Source organism: Parastagonospora nodorum (assembly GCF_000146915.1).
Source record: "Parastagonospora nodorum SN15 chromosome Unknown scaffold_25, whole genome shotgun sequence".
NCBI lineage: Eukaryota > Fungi > Ascomycota > Dothideomycetes > Pleosporales > Phaeosphaeriaceae > Parastagonospora > Parastagonospora nodorum.
This window is the reverse complement of record NW_001884573.1, coordinates 294,116-312,754: the sequence shown is the minus strand read 5'-3', so window position 1 is coordinate 312,754 and position 18,639 is coordinate 294,116. Positions and strand designations below refer to the sequence as shown.

The 18,639-nt window shown below is 54.4% G+C and overlaps 8 protein-coding genes across 8 annotated transcripts; 6 read left to right on the top strand and 2 right to left on the bottom strand.

Annotated features, from left to right (window-relative positions):
* The first annotated feature begins 1,548 nt into the window (after positions 1-1,548).
* Positions 1,549-3,864, top strand: SNOG_13167 (hypothetical protein). Its single transcript, XM_001803327.1, has 5 exons — positions 1,549-3,123; positions 3,253-3,475; positions 3,604-3,630; positions 3,695-3,707; positions 3,816-3,864. Exons 1-5 carry the CDS (start codon positions 1,732-1,734, stop codon positions 3,844-3,846), a joined length of 1,686 nt encoding a protein of 561 aa, XP_001803379.1. The 5' UTR covers positions 1,549-1,731; the 3' UTR covers positions 3,847-3,864.
* Positions 3,865-4,013: 149 nt separating this feature from the next.
* Positions 4,014-6,382, bottom strand: SNOG_13166 (hypothetical protein; the record flags this gene model as incomplete). The annotated part of the gene is made up of 6 exons (XM_001803326.1): positions 4,014-4,435; positions 4,742-4,918; positions 4,968-5,733; positions 5,781-6,065; positions 6,119-6,251; positions 6,309-6,382. The coding sequence occupies 6 exons, from the start codon at positions 6,380-6,382 to the stop codon at positions 4,014-4,016; spliced, it is 1,857 nt and encodes a 618-aa protein (XP_001803378.1).
* Positions 6,383-6,955: 573 nt separating this feature from the next.
* Positions 6,956-10,235, top strand: SNOG_13165 (hypothetical protein; the record flags this gene model as incomplete). The annotated part of the gene is made up of 4 exons (XM_001803325.1): positions 6,956-7,114; positions 7,171-8,837; positions 9,156-9,261; positions 9,338-10,235. 4 exons carry the CDS (start codon positions 6,956-6,958, stop codon positions 10,232-10,234), a joined length of 2,829 nt encoding a protein of 942 aa, XP_001803377.1. The 3' UTR covers position 10,235.
* Positions 10,236-10,688: 453 nt separating this feature from the next.
* Positions 10,689-12,256, top strand: SNOG_13164 (hypothetical protein). Its single transcript, XM_001803324.1, has 4 exons — positions 10,689-10,754; positions 10,840-10,878; positions 10,931-11,431; positions 11,478-12,256. The coding sequence occupies exons 1-4, from the start codon at positions 10,721-10,723 to the stop codon at positions 12,149-12,151; spliced, it is 1,248 nt and encodes a 415-aa protein (XP_001803376.1). The 5' UTR covers positions 10,689-10,720; the 3' UTR covers positions 12,152-12,256.
* A 338-nt stretch (positions 12,257-12,594) lies between these two features.
* Positions 12,595-12,768, top strand: SNOG_13163 (hypothetical protein; the record flags this gene model as incomplete). Its single annotated transcript, XM_001803323.1, has 2 exons — positions 12,595-12,621; positions 12,676-12,768. 2 exons carry the CDS (start codon positions 12,595-12,597, stop codon positions 12,766-12,768), a joined length of 120 nt encoding a protein of 39 aa, XP_001803375.1.
* Positions 12,769-13,272: 504 nt separating this feature from the next.
* SNOG_13162 (hypothetical protein) lies at positions 13,273-14,014 on the bottom strand (the record flags this gene model as incomplete). The annotated part of the gene is made up of 2 exons (XM_001803322.1): positions 13,273-13,570; positions 13,920-14,014. 2 exons carry the CDS (start codon positions 14,012-14,014, stop codon positions 13,273-13,275), a joined length of 393 nt encoding a protein of 130 aa, XP_001803374.1.
* A 785-nt stretch (positions 14,015-14,799) lies between these two features.
* On the top strand, positions 14,800-16,192 carry SNOG_13161 (glyoxylase I). Its single transcript, XM_001803321.1, has 5 exons — positions 14,800-14,967; positions 15,035-15,084; positions 15,139-15,554; positions 15,603-15,996; positions 16,050-16,192. The coding sequence occupies exons 1-5, from the start codon at positions 14,927-14,929 to the stop codon at positions 16,112-16,114; spliced, it is 966 nt and encodes a 321-aa protein (XP_001803373.1). The 5' UTR covers positions 14,800-14,926; the 3' UTR covers positions 16,115-16,192.
* A 439-nt stretch (positions 16,193-16,631) lies between these two features.
* On the top strand, positions 16,632-18,440 carry SNOG_13160 (hypothetical protein; the record flags this gene model as incomplete). The annotated part of the gene is made up of 3 exons (XM_001803320.1): positions 16,632-16,974; positions 17,021-17,149; positions 17,197-18,440. 3 exons carry the CDS (start codon positions 16,632-16,634, stop codon positions 18,438-18,440), a joined length of 1,716 nt encoding a protein of 571 aa, XP_001803372.1.
* Between the last annotated feature and the right edge of the window lie 199 nt (positions 18,441-18,639).

Genomic DNA, 18,639 nt, shown 5'->3' with positions numbered 1-18,639 from the left:
TGCACTACTGGTGTACAAGGACGAGCCGACGCAACGAGACTACGAATGTGCATGCATCACAGTCAATTAGGCCTGCCATTGCGGGCAGACCTTGGACGAGATCGTTGGGCTGTGTGGTGATGCACGTGGTGCACGCGATGAGAGACGAACAGGGTCAAGTGGGGGACATGGCGAGCAAGGCACCGCGCTGTGAGATCATCGTACATGAGACGTACAAGGCGTCGGGCAGAACGATGCATTGTGTTGCTGTGAAAGGGCAAACTTACTCGATGGTGATGTGCCCGCTCGATCTGCATGAAACGCTGACTTGCTCGCGTGGTGGGCTGGTGACAGCGGATAATAAACGTCTCCAGGGTGCGTAGTAACGTGGAGTACAGTGCGCCGGGATTGGACGAGCAGTGACGGCCCTCGCACGCACAAGTAGCGGCATTTACAGCGTCTCCACTAGCGACGATGGCGACGGTCGGTCTTGGTGAGGGTTGCGATGGTGTTGATGGCGCGCCGTGTTGTTTGGATCGCCAAGGCGTTGGGGGGAGCAATCGTCAGCAGCGTCACAGGATAGTGCAACCGTGTTACGGCACATCAGGGTGCGAAAGAAGACGGCATTTGGGGTGTTGGTGTGGAGTACGGTGCGCTACCACACGGCATTCTGGATTTTCGAGCGTCGGACTTGTTCAGGGGCCTTTGGGGGCGTGCGTCAGGGAAATTAGTCTACACTAACGCTCTGGGCCAGAAGTAGCTCCTCCAGGCGCATCCCGATTCCGTCTCGCTTCGACATTGCACTGCTTCTGGTTCTTTGGTTCTTCGCTTCTTCGTCGTTTTCTTTCCTTTCGCTGCTGGACCGCTTGCTCGAGTACGGAGATAGATAATAATCCTTGGTGCTCCTCTCCTCGGTCCTTCATCCCAGATCACTTGGCTGCGGCGATACTCAGGCCGCCCACTACTGCAAACGAGCACTGCCTCAACCCCAACCAAACCCGCACGACGACGAACGCAGTGCCAGGATCCCACAGTGCATGCGCAACATCGCATAGCCCATGAGCGACACTTAATTTGCACAACCGCCTACCACGAGACCCTCGAACCGCGTCCACGCTCTTTTACACCAGTAGCGACTTCCCTCGACATTTCTGCGAACGCCCACCCTCCTCTCACTCCCACTATACAACGCTCAAACCTGGCACATTCGCAATAACACGGCGGGGTCCAGCCCCTAATCCAACAACATGGCCGAGGGATCAAGAGCCCGCGCAGTCTTCACGCTGCTGAAGAACCTCACCCTCGCCGCACTCCTATACGCCGCCATCTTTGGCATAATAAACCTGGTGAGCGACCCAAGCGTCGCTGCAAGAGGGAAAATTGGCATTCCCGCGTTCCTGGACAAAGCTGGCCCGACTGAGCTGATCAAGACCACAAAGTCAGGCATCCAGGTCAAGTTTGCAGGCACCTCCAACCCCGTCACCATCAACCCCCACGCCAACGTCTTCAACCGGCCTACCACCGCCGTCAAAATCAAGGACGACTACCTAGGACCGCGGCCACACGTAGACACCGAGGCGGATCTGATGATGCTGATTGAGGAGTGCAGGGGCACTTATGAAGGCCTGGAGAAGATGAGGAAGCCGTACGACTGTCTGCAGTTCTTCGCCGAGGAGGAGGGCCGCTACTACCACCTGCCTGCGGAGGCCGACCGAGCAAGCCGACAGGATCCCCGCCAAGCCGACTTTGTAAATGCAGACCAAAAGAACAAGACATCGACAAGCTATGTTCCAGTCAAGGACGCCGTTGCAGCGCATGGCAACGAAATTGGCACCTGCCCTGGTCCCATCATCCCTTACCACGTATACTGGACCGGTCCCGCGACATGGCGAGTCGAGGTCTTCATCAAGAGCTACCTGTACACACAAAACCTGGCCTGCTCGCGCCTCTGGCTATGGCTTGACAGCGACCGCAACCCCAACGCTGTTGAAAACATGCTCAACAAGGACTCTCTATTCGCTCGTTTCATGCACTTGGTCGAGCGCGGTGACATCGTTGTTATGCCTTGGAAGTTCCCCAGTCGCATCCCAATGCCCAAGGACGTGGACGCGAAGACTGGCTTTGGATACTGGAGCAAGCCTGGTGCCCCCAATGCACTTGGAGAGAAGGCTGTGGCCGATAACATCATCGAGGACAAGGAAGGCCAGCAGTGGTCTCGTTCTCACGCCCAAGCAGATGACCTTCCTGCCCGTTGCAGTCTCGGACGCTGTACGATTCATTGTGCTGCACATCTACGGCGGTGCCTACTTCGACATGGACGTACTCATGCTCAGGGACATGCGCCCCCTTCTCCTGCCCAAGGACCACGCCTTTGCCGAGCGATGGGGTGCACACCCGCACCCTGGCGAGTACAACACCGCTATCATGTCGCTCTCCGCCAATTCCTCCCTCTCTTCGTACCTGCTGTTTGGCGGTATTCGCATGGGTGTCAACTTCCACCCGCGAGTGCTGGGACGCATGGCATGGAAAGACGGTCGTGATCAAGAGTTCAAGATGTTCGAGACTGCCGCATTCGACCCTATCTGGACTGAGTTTAACTGGGACCGTGAAGGCAGATGCACCGTGCCGTGTCTCCGCGACTATGGTGCCGTCTTCAAGGGCAGAGTTGGCGCCATCAAGGACGAGTGGGAGAGCTATTCCGGACCCCAACTCGAGACCATCGATCTCAAGGAGCCTCAGCGAAAAGAACTCAAGGCGCGAGCCCACGATGAGGATGAGCCAGCTAAGCACACTGACAAGAATCCTCACGACTCGTTCCAGGCCTCGCTCGACGAAGAGACGCAGCTGCGCAACGAAGGCGTCATCTCCGACTACATCCTCGATGAAGACAAATTCCCTCCCAACAACCGTACCCTCTCAAATTTCTTCCGTGGCTCCTGGACATACCACATTCACAACCAGGTAAGTTTAGAATCCCGCAGCCCATCACATGTTTTTCCACGCTTTCCAACCCCGCAAAAGCCACCGGCGCTAGCCCTTAACGGCGCATGTGGCGTCCGCCCTGCCCCACTTCTTCCCAACCAAAACGTGAGCATCACGCTAACACCGCTCGCAGTGGCTCAAGCATCCCGAACCCTCATCGTGGATTGCTGTCCTCGAACACGCGCAAGACGGCTTCTTCGCCGGCGAGCGCACCAATCCGTATGGCGAGAAGTGGGACGGTCCTACTTTGATGCCATACAACCACTGGCCCGAACTAGTATGAGCGCGGCGTCAAGCTGCTCGCTTCGTCTGTCCCCCCCCCCTTTTGCGGCTGTCTCGGCACAGACTCCGGTGGCTGAAAAGGTTGCCGTGTCGCAAGGAATGCTGGACCCGAGTGAACTCAGGTCCAGCTCACCGCAAGGCCGTGCAACATTCAGGGGCGTGACTATCTGCCTCGCGCCTGGAACTCCACATATCATCAGGCGGGACACATGCCGTTGCAGTCACGGACCTCTCGATACACGCAAACATGACCATCTCCAGGGCGCCGCCATCCCGCCCCCACACATTTGCTTTCCCGGCGTTCCACCATTACATTTATAAATCATGCGGCATAGTACCTCAGCTGTACTCGGAGTTTTATTTGCGGGGGGGGGGGCGTATTCATTCCATCATCCCATCATTCGCTTCCCGGTGTTGTTGTTATATTCCCCCTTTGCCCCTTGTGCGGCACTATCTTTTTTTCAAACATGCCTATCTTATCTTTTTGCTTATACACACATACATGAAGATGGGGGAGAAAGAGAAAAAAAAAAGGCACAGAAACATGGATATGCACGGTCTATATGAAACAAGAACAGGAATAGGGAACAGGTGTATATGTGAATAGAAAGTGAACATTCATATCATCAGTCTACACTCATTCAAAGTGATCGCGGCGGAAGCGGGAGTGAATAAGGTATCATTTCATCTTTTCTATTTCGTATCATGCCTACATGCCTTTCACACACTCCTCGTCCTCCCTCACCCCATTTGCGCTTTCATATTTCATGCTACAAATCAATCAGCGGCTCATCCACCACCTTCTGCTGCTGCGGCGGCAATTGATTCTGCGGCGCGCTCGGGAAACTCTCGGGGCCGTAGCCACCCGCCGCGTACGGCGCAGGCTGCCACGCCTGGGTCTGAGTCTGTGCGGGTTGTTGCCATTGCTGCTGCTGCGGGGGAGGAGGAGCTTGCTGGGGCGGTGCTTGTTGCTGAGGGGGCGGCGCGGTTTGTTGTTGACTTGGATATGATGGGTTCTGGTATGCAGGTGGGGAAAGAGGCGTCTGCTGAGGCGGTGCGTGGTTGTACATTTGCGGCGAAGGCGGTTGTTGTTGCGCCGGTTGTGAAGCGAAGCTTTGCGAGCGCTGCATGGGTGGTTGTGAGGGTTGGCCTTGGGTGTTATCGCCGTAGTAGTAGTTTGCGCTCTCTGCGTCTGACACCGTAGAGGGCGGTGCTTGCGAGGGGTAGGCTTGCTGAGGAGGGTATTGTTGGTTCGGGGCTTCTTGGCGCTGGAGTTGCGGTGATGATTGCTGGTAGTTGCTGCTGGGTGGTGCTTGTTGGGATAGATTCGGGTACGGTTGCGACGGTTGTTGCGCCGGAGGATATTGCTCTTGGGACTGTCCAGGGGTTCGATAGGGCTGCTGTGATGTGCTTTGGTAACCTCCTGCATAATGCGATTGCGGGCGACCGTATGGATCCGATTGTGATGCATTACCCGTATAGTAATTCTCGCCCGCACCACTAGGGGCGCCGGATTGTATGCTGGGGTATAGGTTGGACGCAGGGCGCTGCGTAGGAGCAGGGAGACCGTACATGGCACCAGCTTGGTTATAGGTGCTCGAGAGACGCTCCTCGAGCATGCGGTCGTAGTATCGGACGACAGAAGAGAGCTTGGCATGGAGATCAAGTAGTGTATCTATGTAGGTCAGTGGATGTTCTTGGGTGGATATATAAAGACAACTGACCATGCTTGCTCATTGTCTCGCCATAAGTTCGCGCAAGCTTCGGCCGTAGCTTGCCAATGCTCTCATACAGCTCCTGTATCTGTGGTTCTCGCAGAATAGTGCCTGGCGGTTGGTGTTGTAAGCGGTCTACGAGGGTAGAAAACAGGTTGATATTCTCGGCTTCGACTGGGGTCAGCTCGTAATCGTTCTTGGGCGCTACAAATGGCGCTGCTGCACTCGAGCTAGCAGTCTGCTGCTTGAACGTAGTCGTATACTTCTTCTTTTGCTCTTCCATATCCGCAAGTGAGGCCGCAATGGCAGCTGCAAGATCCGGATCCTCCTCTTCTTGGGGCTCCTTCCTCGATGAGCCGTTGGTGCTAGGCTTCGGTTTCGACTGCAATTGCGATTGTGATACGAAGCCCGATGAGCCAGTTCCCTTTGCGTCCTCCAAGCTCATTTCCAGGGCGCGCTTCAGGTCCGCATCGAAGCTGTCGTCTACGCGCGCACTTCGGGGCTCCATGGCGCCTTGGTATAGCGTCTTGTGTGGTTTTGGTGTATCGAACGGCCTTGGGACCGGGGCCCCTCGTGAGCGTATCGTCAGTTTCTCGTGGCAACCATCGTCGACGCGCACAGGCTCCATGATACCGAGGTGTGGTAGCGGTATGGTCTTGCTCGAGCAGGCGCCGCAAAAGACGTTTCCGCAGTTACGGCAGTGGTGCTTGCGGTTCGTGAAGGTGAAGGCGGTCCGGCAGCGCATGCAGACGTCGGAGTCGGTCCATTCGGGAGGCTACACGGTCAGCATTTAATGTAGAGTGAGGGGGAGCGGAGACTCACAGCACTACTGTCCAGCATGCTGCTTGCAATGTTCTCTTTTGGCGGGAAGTGGTAGCCCTCTCGCTGCAGACTCCGGTACACCTCGTTGATGTAGCCTAGGTTCATCCGACCCTCCGCAGCAGTGGCCCATGATTGTATCAGCTCCAGCATCTTGTTCTTGACATCGTTGTTCGGCGCGATTGTCGACGGCGCTTTTAGTAACGACGTCAGATTGTCCATGAACTCGCGCGAAGCTATCTCTTGGATGAAGTGTGCGCCGCCGTTCTTCACGCACGTGTCTGTGAGCTGCGAAGCTTGTCAGTAGCTGTGTATGAAGACAAGAGGTGTAGTTTTCCTACATTCAGCGTCGCTAGCTGGACGTTGGGGTTTTTGTGGCCTATCCTCTTCTTGAGCGATTTCATGGCATCTTTAGGCTGCACCGTCTTGGATCGAATAACGTCGGATATCTCGAGGTTGAGGGGCATGTCCTCTCTGCATGTGGTCAGTTTTCTATGCCCCAGCTGGGAGTATGTGCCATGAAATACATACAAGCTCGAGGACGTAGCGCGCTCGATCTGCTCATCGAAGGCGCTGTTGGTGGAGGACCCGAACCAGCCCGCCATGGTGTCGTTGGGGTTTGTCTGAATGAGTGTCGATGGTGTGTCCGTTCCAGTGGGTGCTTGATGTGAAGATTGCGTCTGTGCAGCTTCTCCTGTGGCGTCGAGATTGTTGCAGTCTGTCTGGCGGCGTGCTTGTCGAGGTGATGGTGAGCTACCAAGCCACTCCAGAGCCGACGACGGGTGAAGTCCGTGCGTGAGGCGTCATCGCCGCGGCGGCTCGTGGGCATGATGCGTGAACCCTGTAGAGATGCCAACAGCCGTCCCAATTGCGACCCAACCGCTTCCCTCACCCTCCTCGACAACCTGCGAGCATTCCCAGAGAGAGAAACCTTGGTCGCGCATAGTGTGCTCTCCACCGCATAATCACCTTCTCCCACGACACCATCGCCCACTTCATGCGCGCAGTGATATCGGGCCCCACAGGACATACGAAACACACACGAGTACCCGACGTCGCCGCACTGCCACCCTTTCCTACGACTATGCGCCACCCGCTCTGTGCTTAGAGTGCGGTAACGAGTGCAGCAGCTCTCTTGCCGCCCCCTCAGGACTCACCCATCCACCCCCGCCCGCGCCATGAACGGCTACTCGAATGGTGCCCACAGCAACGGTGCAGATGGCTCCAGAGGCAGCGATGGGGCAGGAGGCCCGCGAGGCGCCAGTGGCTCGTACCCGCCTATTGCTGAGATCGTTGCCTCTGCATCCGAGACGGTGGAGGCGCTGAAGCATCATTCGGTGTGTGCAGTCGACTATGGAGATACCGGCAGCTAGCGGTGACTAACATTCGGCAGATCAAGCACCTGCTCGAACAGGGACGCAAACACTTCAACGGGGCCAAGATACTGCTGAGTAGCCGGAGTCCCATTGCGGGCGCATACTGGGAATACCTTGTAGCATACCAGATCCTCGTCGAGCTGATCCCCCGACATCGCGACTACTACGACCAGATCGAGAGCAGCCGCAGCCAGACCCATCGCGAATTCCGGGATCTGGTCAAGGACATCAAGTCCAATGAGGAGCGCTTCGTGCGTATCAAGGAGATCATCAAGAACGACAACCTGCGGAATGGCGCCCTACACAGCAGGTCAGCGTCCACGACATCGCTGACGCGGTCCGAGTCGCCGAGTAGCTCCAGCTTCTCAAGAAGGGACGACGAGCTGATGCTTCCCGATGTGCCCACTGCTCTGCCAAGCTTTGGACTACCTGCCTCACCTCGCCAGAAACCTGCAATACAGCCGAAACCCCAGAATCTTCACGGCCGAGCTGTGCATCAGAGCTCTGCGTCCATCAATGGCCTCAGCGACCTCACTGCGCGCTTCGCCAACTTACGGGGCGTTGACACCGGATCTGCTCGCTCGAGCCAAGATCTGTCTGTGAAGATGCCATCTCCCGCAGATTTCCATTCAACGAGTCGCCCCATGGGGCCACGCGATATGGCTCCACCCCCGCTCAACATGCCTACACTCAACACACAGTACGCTGCCTCATTGCCAAAAGAGCCAAGCCCTACTTACAGCCCCGCCCGGAACATATCGAATCCATCCAGCATAAACCCGCCACGAAGCACGCCAAGGAGCATGAATGGCACCGGAGGGCGGAGCAATTCGATTGCTGCATCGAGCATTTCGAACCACGCGCCCAACGCGAACGGTGTCTCTGGCTCGTACTTCCCAGCTCAGCAGGCCCCGCGTGAACAGCAGGGAAGGAAAGGATCTGTCAGCAAAACCGTGGAGCTTGAAGTCGATGCTGAAAAGCTGTATGACTACATCCGCATGTACAAGATGCTTCTCATCGATGTGCGCGACCGGGCTGCCTTTGACTCTGGACACATCTTCGCCAGCCAGATCATGTGCATCGAGCCGGAAACTTTGCAAGAAGGAAATTCCGCCGACCAGTTGCAAGAGCGTTTGGTCATCTCCCCAGATGAAGAAGTCGCCATGTTTGACCGACGGCACGAATACGACGTGATTGTGTACTACGACGACAACACCAGCAACGCCGATTTCCTCGGCAGGCATGCGCGGAATGCTTCCGAAAGAGCCCTCAAGTGTCTCTACGACACCCTACATGAGTTCAATGCAGACAAACCTCTGAGCAGGCCTCCGGTCTTCCTCAAGGGTGGTCTGGATGCTTGGATAGACATTGTTGGGCCGCAAGCTTTGAAGATGTCCACCACCTCGGCCCTAGTTGCAAGCGGGAAGACAAGAGCAAGAGCAATAGGACGATCCCCGGCCGCAAGCTATGTCGTCAATGGCAATCAGCGGCGGTCAAGAAGACAATATGTCCCAATGGACGAAGAAGAGGAGCAACAATGGCTAGAAGAAGCTCGTAAGGGAAGAACTGCCGTTGAGCAGCCAGAAGCACCAGAAGAGCAGGAAGAGCCGCCTGCTCCGTTCTACCGAACCACTGAGGAGTTCTTGCGTCGGTACCCCGATGTTGAAGTGGAACAGTCGATGATGTACCCGCTGTCGAGGCCACCTTCTGGGAATCACTATGTTCAACCAGCCATACCGGTTGCGCCATCACGGCCAGCCCCATCGGTACCTAGAGTCAGCTATGGTGGCGTACATGAGCGCCAAGTGGCACCACAGGGTCGTGGTAGTCAGCCTCCTGTCTATCTCTCGCAGCCTAGCTTCACTAACGTTAGGATGCACAAGACTGGGCTTTTGAACTTTGGAGTGACCTGCTACATGAATTCGGTGGTACAGTGTCTTAGTGGCCACTTGTTGCTTTCGGATTTATTCCTGAGTGGGCGTTATCAGAGGGAACTGCAAAGAGACAACTGGAAGGGAACCAAGGGTATCCTGCCTGAGGCTTACGCAACGTTGGTGTCAAACTTGTTCAAGGGCGATGTCAGCTCGGTGCGACCAAGCACCTTCAGGGTAAGTCACTTTCGATCTTGCCCATATTTTCTGAGCTAACAGACATCAGCGGATATGTGGCCATTTCAACTCCCAGTGGGGTATCGACCAGCAACAAGATGCCAAAGAGTTTCTTGAATTTGTCCTCGACTACATGCACGAAGACCTAAATGTGACCTGGAACAAGGCGCCTCTCCGACCCTTGACAGATGCTCAGGAAATACAACGAGAACAGTTCCCGCGCCAGTACGCTGCCAAGATCGAATGGGGACGTTACCAGCACCGCGACATGTCGGTCATTGGAGGCATGTTTGCTGGGCAACACGCGTCACAGCTCACTTGTCAGACTTGTGGCGTGACAAGCACCACGTATGAAGCTTTCTGGAGCTTGAGCTTGGAAATACCGAACGTCGAAGCTTGCAGCTTGCGCGATTGCCTACAGTCTTACTGCGCGGCGGAGCGCCTAGCTGGCGATGAACTTTGGCGCTGCCCTCAGTGCAAGAAAGATCGCGAAGCCGTCAAGAAGATTACACTAACGCGAGCTCCTGACACACTTGTCGTCCATTTCAAGCGGTTCAGTGCATCGCGAACCGAGAGCGCGCGGAAGATTAGGACTCCCGTCGAATTTCCCCTCCAATCTCTCGACATGGGGCCCTTCATCGAGCCTCCCATGACGCCAAAGGAGGAGGAGTTCATCGCGAACAACGCTCGTGATGGGCATTCACAGTTGGCTGGGATCAAGGCCGATCCACACATGAATGGGCCTTTCATCTACAACGCATACGCCGTCATCTGGCACATTGGCGCAACGCTCGGCAGCGGCCACTACATCGCATTCGTCAAGGATAAAGCCAAGGGCACTTGGCGCTCGTTCAACGATGATAAGATCACGGAGTTCGAGCCTGCGAACCTCGCCTCTCAGCATAGGTTGCAGAACGAGAAGGCTTATATTGTCTTCTACGAGCGCGAAAGAGTCGCAGGCGGAGCCTTCTAAAGTTCGACAACATCAGTGTCCTTGTTTCTTTGTATACCCACATGTCATTATACTTCAGTGGCCGCATAGTCATTGCGATTTGGATATGATAGCCTTCAGACATGATTCATACTGTACATTTTGGCTCACATATCCTTTGGTCTGCGTACATGCATGGCGTTTGGTGGAAAGCTATGACTATTGCATGAGTCGGCGTATGCGTATTCTGGAGAGGTAGCGTGCGTGTATAGTCAATCAAGAACAACTCCTCTTTTCCGTCCAGCTGGTGACTCTGAAATTTCCCCTGGACGGCTGTCGAGCTAAATTTTCGTTCCGCGTCATAATGCAGGGCTGAACGCTACCGATGATCGGCCCGCAGAGCTTGGGCCCTCATAAATTTGTTTATCGTAACCTTATCATACCGCTCCCTCCGCACATTCCCCGCGCCCGCTTTCACTCTTACCATTGACTCCTCACAATACCTTCACTGCATTCTCAATCACAATCATGAGCAAGGGACGCGTCTGTTTGGCCTACTCTGGTATGACTTTACCCATCAATGCCCTCCACATTGTCAAACTCAACAATGCACCGTCTCAAACAACATATACTGACCTGACTCATAGGCGGTCTTGATACCTCCACGATCCTGAAATGGCTCATCGGTAAGATAGCTTCCAGTATACAGCTACTGGCCACCAGCTGACACTTCCACAGAGGAAGGTTATGAGGTCGTGTGCTTCCTTGCCAACGTTGGCCAGGAAGAGCCTTGGGATGAGGTCGAGAAGAAGGCGCTCAAGATTGGTGCGCTGAAGATGGTCATTCTCGACCTGCAGAAGGAATTCGTCGAGGAGCTCTGCTTCCGCGCTGTACAATGCAATGCCTCATACGAGGGCAGATACCTGCTCGGAACCAGCTTGGCTCGTCCAGTCATCGCCCGCGCACAGATCCGCGTTGCCCAACAAGAAGGCTGCGGCTTCGTCTCCCACGGCTGCACCGGCAAGGGCAACGACCAGGTTCGCTTCGAGCTTGCATTCTACACACTTCAGCCTACCATCAAGGTCATTGCGCCATGGAGGCTGCCAGAGTTCTGCGACCGCTTCAAGGGCAGGCAGGATCTGTTGGACTATGCCGAGAAGCATGGCATCCCAGTCACATCCACCAAGGCGAAGCCATGGTCCATGGACGCCAACCTGGCTCACTGCAGTTATGAGGCTGGTACGACGTCCAATATCTTCTAATTGAGCTGAGCTAACCCTCGCAGGCATCCTCGAGGACCCCGACGTGTCTCCTCCAGACGACATGTGGACCATGACCGACTCGCCCCTCAACGCTCCCAACGAGCCCACCGACATCACCGTACACTTCGACAAGGGCATTCCCGTCAAAGTCGTGACCCCAGAGAAGACCTACACCGACTCAGTCGAGCTCTTCGTCGCGCTCAACAAGCTCGGCTTCACCCACGGCATTGGGCGCATCGACATTGTCGAGAACCGCTTCATCGGCCTCAAATCCCGCGGCTGCTACGACTCGCCCGCCATGACCATCCTGCGCCTCGCACATCTCGACCTCGAGGGCCTCGTCATGGACGCCCAAGTGCGCAACCTGCGCGACCAATTCGTCTCGCATAACTGGAGCTACCAGCTGTACAACGGCATGTACTTCAGCCCCGAGCGCGAGTTCATCGAGAACAGCCTGGTGTTCAGCCAGCGCCGCGTCAACGGCGAGGTGCGCATGAAGCTGTACAAGGGCAATGCGTATGTGCTGGGCCGCTCGAGTCAGACGGAGAAGCTGTACTCGGAGGAGGAGGCGAGTATGGACACGCTGGATAACTTCAGCCCAATGGATACCACGGGCTTCATTGCGATCCAGAGCATTAGGCTCAAGAAGTATGGGCTGCAGAAGGCCGAGGAGGGTGCGAATATGAGCCGTGCTTAGATGGGGAGATGTGACGTTACGATTTAAAAAGATTCATGGAAGGAAGGCAAAATGTGAGAGATATCCCGGGGCTGATGTAGAATTCCATCTGGTCTCAAACACTCTGTCGTGCTGCACACTTTGCTTTGTAATGACATTCTCTGAGTGTTCTAGTCTGTGTGCCCTCGAATCGTTAGGGCGTGGCACGATTTTGACGTGGTTCGACATGCACGACGAAACCTTGATCCACGCCAACGTTCACTGTGTTTCATCACCTGAACTAAGTATCCTATCCATAACTTCACGACAGACTCATCGTCTCTCTTCTGCGACGTCATGCCTGCTGAGTCGTAGGGCTGTGTATCGAAACTCAACACATGCGTCCTGGAGATACCTATGCAGGAATGTGCAGGCTGCCATCTTCGCTGACGGACACGCAGAGGGCGGTAAGAACAAGGATTAAAATGTCGCGTATTTGTAACTACGTGAGAGTGAGATGTGGGACGGGTGTATAGAGGTGTTGTGGGATGAGATGGCAGTTACAGATTCAAAAGCGAGGGAGGAAGATTTCCAAGAAGCACGAGATTTCCAAGAAGCACGAGAGTGAAGGAGGTGTGAGATGCATGCACATGCGCTGAGTAGTGCATGCAGCGCAAGAATAAAACTTGTGTCTGAGTTGGAAAAGTGTGACCGTCAGCCTCGTATGACATGATATGTTTGGTATTCTGTAGAGTATATCTAAGTGTGAATGTGCAAGGAGAAATACACCACCTGAACAATATGTAAGGCGCTCCCCACCGTACAATATAGTCGCTCCCAGTTCGGTGGACGCTAGTACGAGCATCCTCATAATACAACCCTTTCCAACATGCTCGTTGACGCTGTGGAAATCCGTCCAGTGGTCTTTCTCACGCCTCCGGCGCATATTCGGGTCCCAGCGGCTCCGATCTTGTCTGCTTCCTCGGCACAGCTACCCTCATAGGCTCTTTCCCCTTCGCAGTCCTCGTCTCGGTCATGGTCTCGCGTACATGCCTTAGAACATCTGCATGTTCCCCAGACAACCCGGGCGTCTTAAGCCCCGGCTCATAAAACCTAGAAGCCGCGATTTGATTCGCATTAGCCAGCGATGACGGGTCCACGTGCTATTGCAGATCAGAGTCGGCTGGCATGATGAATCCTGTGCTTTCGAAATCGCGTAACGCGTAGTCTGAGAGCGCGTCGAGGCGCTTACGTTGCACGTGCAGGACGCCTTGGCGGATGTCCCGGTCGCGCTGGCTCATGTTGCTCATGATGGAGGGGGCTTTTCTTTTGCCGGAGTCTATGGCGGCATCGCCTTGGAGGAAGTTTGAGCTGGAACCAGGTCGGGATGGAGTGCTTTCGATTGAAGGGTAGCGCGGATCGCCGAAGCCTTCTGCGTTGATTTTGAAGGATTGGTTCTTTCTTGGGGGGATATTTCCGACCAGGACAAGTAGCAACTCTGGCTGTAATAGGCGGACCAGAATGTTACAGTCCCGGGATTGAATGGTCAGAGTCCTTAATGCAGGCTGCAATGACGGGGCTGAAGCGGATCCCACGGAATTCTCGCTTCGAGTAGATTCCTTGCGTTGGTTGGGTGAGGGGGGCTTTTGGCGACCTTGACAGTGCTCTTTCCATGCTATTGAGATCAGAGCTGCTTGATCGCGCAGTTCTTTAATGTCCACTGGTGTTGAATAAGCGAGCAATGTTCCATTAGGCGACATCAGACTAAGACATTAGCGCTTTGAAGCACGGGAGATGATGCAGTGCTCACAAGAGGCGCGGATAGAGCTGTTCATTTGCGTTGCGGGTGAGCCAGTCGCTCACCTTCGCGATGTTGATCATCGGTCTGGCGCGCGTCGCCTGCATGGTCAGAACAAGTAGCGATTGGGACGTATATGACAGTAATGACACGCGGTTGATATGGCGAAAGCAAAAGCGTTGCCAACCAACTTCGTGGTACGAATCTCTAGGTAGCCTGCGGCATGATGAAAGGAGCCATGCGTGACGTACCTGGCAGACGCGAATGTCACTTTTCAGAGCCAAGCTAACCTTGCGGCTTCCTCCAACGGATTGGGGCAGGCTCAATGATAGGTAGTGCTCGATTGAGAAGCGAGTGATAGGGCGCGGATGATGGAAGGACTTATTAGGCTTGAGCACATGATGTTGTTCGCGGCCGAGTCCTGAAGCCTCCAGCGCGCTATGGCCAACGCTTATCGGCCTTGGATTATGCCGCGTGCGCCAATGAGATCATCTCGAGAGACAGGCTGAACATTTGCATCAGCTCCAGATTAGGAACGAACAGCAGCACTTCGTCGTTAAAAGCGTTACTTAACGTATACTAGCAAGCGACGAGTGCGCACCAATTGCTCAATGCTCATCCTGGACCATGCAGGCATTCCGACTGTGTACGGCTGGCCGCACTCACCAAGCCATAAACTTTCCTTAGCTGTTAACATTGACCATCTTATACCAGAGCATGTAGTCGTTACCAGACGCTGTATCACCAGGAACATATGTTCAAGCTAATGCGCCATGCGGTCACTTCTCCACGAGACGCTTATTGCCGAGTAAAGCCCGCGGTGGGGTAAAGATTCGGTGCGCGCACGTCATCAACTTTTGAAGCTCCGAGGTCTCTTGCCCAGCTTTCCCTGCACAAACAACCTCATGTTCACATTGCGACCGAGATTATTTGCCAATCTAAAAGCAGCTTCACTTCCTATTCACAGAGCCCCAAAATACAGCAGTAGTCTGATCAGCATCTACCGAGCGCTAGCAACTATGGCTACCGATCCAAGCAAGTACAAGCTTAACCACTCGATGTGAGTACCTCCATAAGCACTGCCTGCAGTGTCGCGTTACCATTGGCTGGTGGCTGACTGTGGGTAGGATCCGTATCAAGGATCCGAAGCGAAGCGTGCAATTCTATGAGTTCCTAGGTATGTGAAGATGAGGTAAATGCGGTTGCATGGATCAAGTCTGATGTGAGAAAGGCATGAAATTGATCAACCAGATCAAGATGCCCGAGGCCAAGTTTGACCTATACTTCCTTGCATACGATAGTCCAAAGGCAGTATCGCACGGCAACCACTGGACTGATCGTGAGGGCATTGTCGAGCTTACCCACAACTACGGAACCGAAGACGACCCGGATTACAAGATCTCCAACGGTAACACCGAGCCGCACAAGGGTTTCGGACATCTCTGTGTTTCTGTTGATAACATTCAGGCTGCATGCCAGCGTCTCGAAGATGCAGGTTACAAGTTTCAGAAGAAGCTGACCGACGGACGTATGCGCCACATTGCATTCGTGCTGGACCCTGATGGCTACTGGGTCGAGGTTATTGGCCAGAAGCCATTGGAGGAGACCGAGAGTGTCAAGGACACCGACACAAGCACATACCGCATGGTGGGTCTCACGCTCCTCAGTGAGACCGAATTGCGCTAACCATGGCAGAACCACACCATGATCCGTGTCAAGGACAAGGACGTGTCACTCAAGTTTTACCAGGATGTTTTGGGAATGCAGCTCAAACGTACATCAGAGTCTCCAAACTCTGGCTTCAACCTCTACTTCCTCGGCTACGGTGCCCCAGCATCAGACGAGACCGCGAATGGTGTTAACCCGACAGCGGATCATGAGGGATTGCTAGAGTTGACGTGGAACTACGGCACCGAGAAGGAAGCCGACTTCAAGTACCACAATGGCAACGACGAGCCCCAAGGCTTCGGTCATATCTGTATCGCGGTCGACGATCTGGAGGCAGCCTGTGCTCGCTTCGAGGAAAAGAAGGTCAACTGGAAGAAGAGGCTTACCGATGGCCGTATGAAGAGCATTGCGTTTGTGCTCGGTATGTGCTTGTTCCAACTATCTAATGCGTGCACATTGGCTTACATATCGCAGACCCAGACAACTACTGGATCGAGGTTGTGCAGAACGAGAAACTCAAGACACGTAGCAATGTGTAAAGTGCGTCGGTAGTACCCGCGCATGCGACATACACCCCACAAGAAAAGCCTCCAATCAATGCAGATCACGATGAGACTAGTCTCTAGACCTTTTCAACATGGTGCACAACCGGCCCAACACTTTGTGTCTGGGTTGATCTAAAAGATTAGAACTAACTTTCCTACTTGTCGTCTCTTCTACTACACACTGTTGCTCTCTGTCCGTGTTCAGTCATCATTCCTAATTCATTCTCTGCATCTCAGTTGCACCACTCTCACCGGTGCATGCACTAAATCATCCTACAGCAGTGGCGCAATTCGTGGGGTTCGCGGGGGCGGGGTAGCTCCAGACCTCATCGAGTAAGGCTCCAGGCCCTCATCATAACCAAGGGTGCTACTGAAGGATCTCACATGTAAGATCCCGATAGCGGACTGTCTTGCTTAGTGGTACAAATAAGCTCGACGGGCTTACAACAATACCACACTCTGATTCAGCACTTCCTCCATCCTTGTCCCCATAACTCCATTGGTCGCTACTATGGCTATCATCATGCACACTAGCAAGCCTAAGATTCTTATACCTGAAAAGGTCTCACCAGATGGTCTGGCCTTGTTGAAAGACCAATTTGAGGTGGACGAGAAGAAAGGCCTCAGCCCAGAAGAATTGAAGAGCATCATTGGGGAATATGAAGCTCTCATTGTTCGCTCAGAGACTCAGGTGACAGCTGAGCTCCTCGGAGCTGCTAAGAAGCTCAAAGTCGTCGCACGTGCTGGCGTAGGAGTTGATAACGTTGACGTAGCAAGCGCAACAACACATGGCATCATTGTCGTGAACTCGCCTTCTGGAAACATCAATGCGGCTGCAGAACATACAATCGCTCGTGAGTACTCAAAGCAACACTGCCGAGCTATCACTAATTTGGACAGTGTTGATGGCTGTGGCTCGCAATGTCGGTGATGCAGCACAAAGCATCAAGGCTGGAAAATGGGAACGAAGTCGGCTTGTTGGTGTAGAAGCAAAGGGCAAGACATTGGCCATCGTTGGCCTGGGTAAAGGTGAGCTATAGAAGCAAAGATGAAGCCAAAAAACTAACAATTTGCAGTCGGTCTGACAGTTGCTCGAATTGCAAATGGTCTGGGAATGCGCCTCGTAGCTTATGATCCATATGCAAACCCCAACTTGGCCGCCGCGGCGTCAGTCACGCTTCGGCACAGTCTTGCGGAGCTGCTCCAAGAAGCAGACTTCTTGACACTTCACACGCCACTGATTGCATCGACCAAGGGCATGATTGGAAAAGCGGAGCTGGAGACCATGAAGCCTACCGCCAGGATCCTGAACGTAGCAAGAGGTGGAATGATTGACGAAGACGCACTTGTTGAAGCGTTAGATGCTGGAACCATAGCGGGAGCGGGCATCGACGTCTTCACATCCGAACCCCCGCAGCCAAACTCTTCAGCAACGCGACTCATCGCCCATCCAAAAGTAGTCGCAACTCCCCATCTCGGCGCTTCCACCCGCGAAGCCCAGGAAAACGTCTCCATCGACGTCTGCGAACAAGTCGTCTCCATCCTCTCCGGCGAACTCCCTCGCTCCGCCGTCAACGCCCCCATCATCCTCCCCGAAGAATACCGCACCCTCCAGCCCTTCGTTGCGCTGGTCGAGAAAATGGGCTCACTATACACCCAACACTACTCCTCCGTGAAACTCGACTCCTTCCGCACGACCTTCGACATCATATACGAAGGCAAGCTCGCCAACATCAACACGACCAAGCCGCTCTTCGCCGCGCTCGTCAAGGGCTTGTTAACGCCCATCACGTCGTCCGACGGGTTGAATATCAACATCGTCAATGCGGAGTTGTTGGCCAAAGAACGCGGCATCCTCATCAACGAACAGCGCTCCCGTGAGAACGTGGATGATAAACCCTACTCCTCCTTCATCACCCTGCGCGCGCGCTCCACGCGCTCAACATCGCACTCCCGCACGCGCGCGCCCTCCCCTCCCCCCAACACCGCCGACCAAATCATCCAAGGCTTCGTCAGCGGCAACAAACCCTTCATCTCGCGGCTCGACCGCTTCAAAGGCGAGTTCGTACCAAAGGGCACACTGCTGATCTGCCGCAACTTCGATTCGTGTGGGAAGATTGGGTTCGTGGGGAATCTTTTGGGGAAGGCGGGCGTGAATATTAAGTTTATGAATGTCGCGCCGTTGGAGGAGGAGGTTGAGGGCGAGGGGAAGAATGAGGCGTTGATGATTTTGGGCGTGGACAGGGCGGTGGGGGAGGATGTTAAGAAGGCGTTGATTGGGCCTGAGGGGGTGTTGGAGGCTAGTGTTGTGAATTTTTGAGGGGTGGGAAGGGGAGGGTGTGGGATTGGACTGGATAGTCTGACCCTAGAAGAGAAGTGAAGTCAATAGGACACATAACGACTATGAGCATCACTTTGCAAATAATCAAACATTGGAATAACGGGCAAAGCGCGCGAACCCTTGGTATCATCACACCTACATCTTACCTACGCCCCTCGTCACGAACACGTCTATTTCT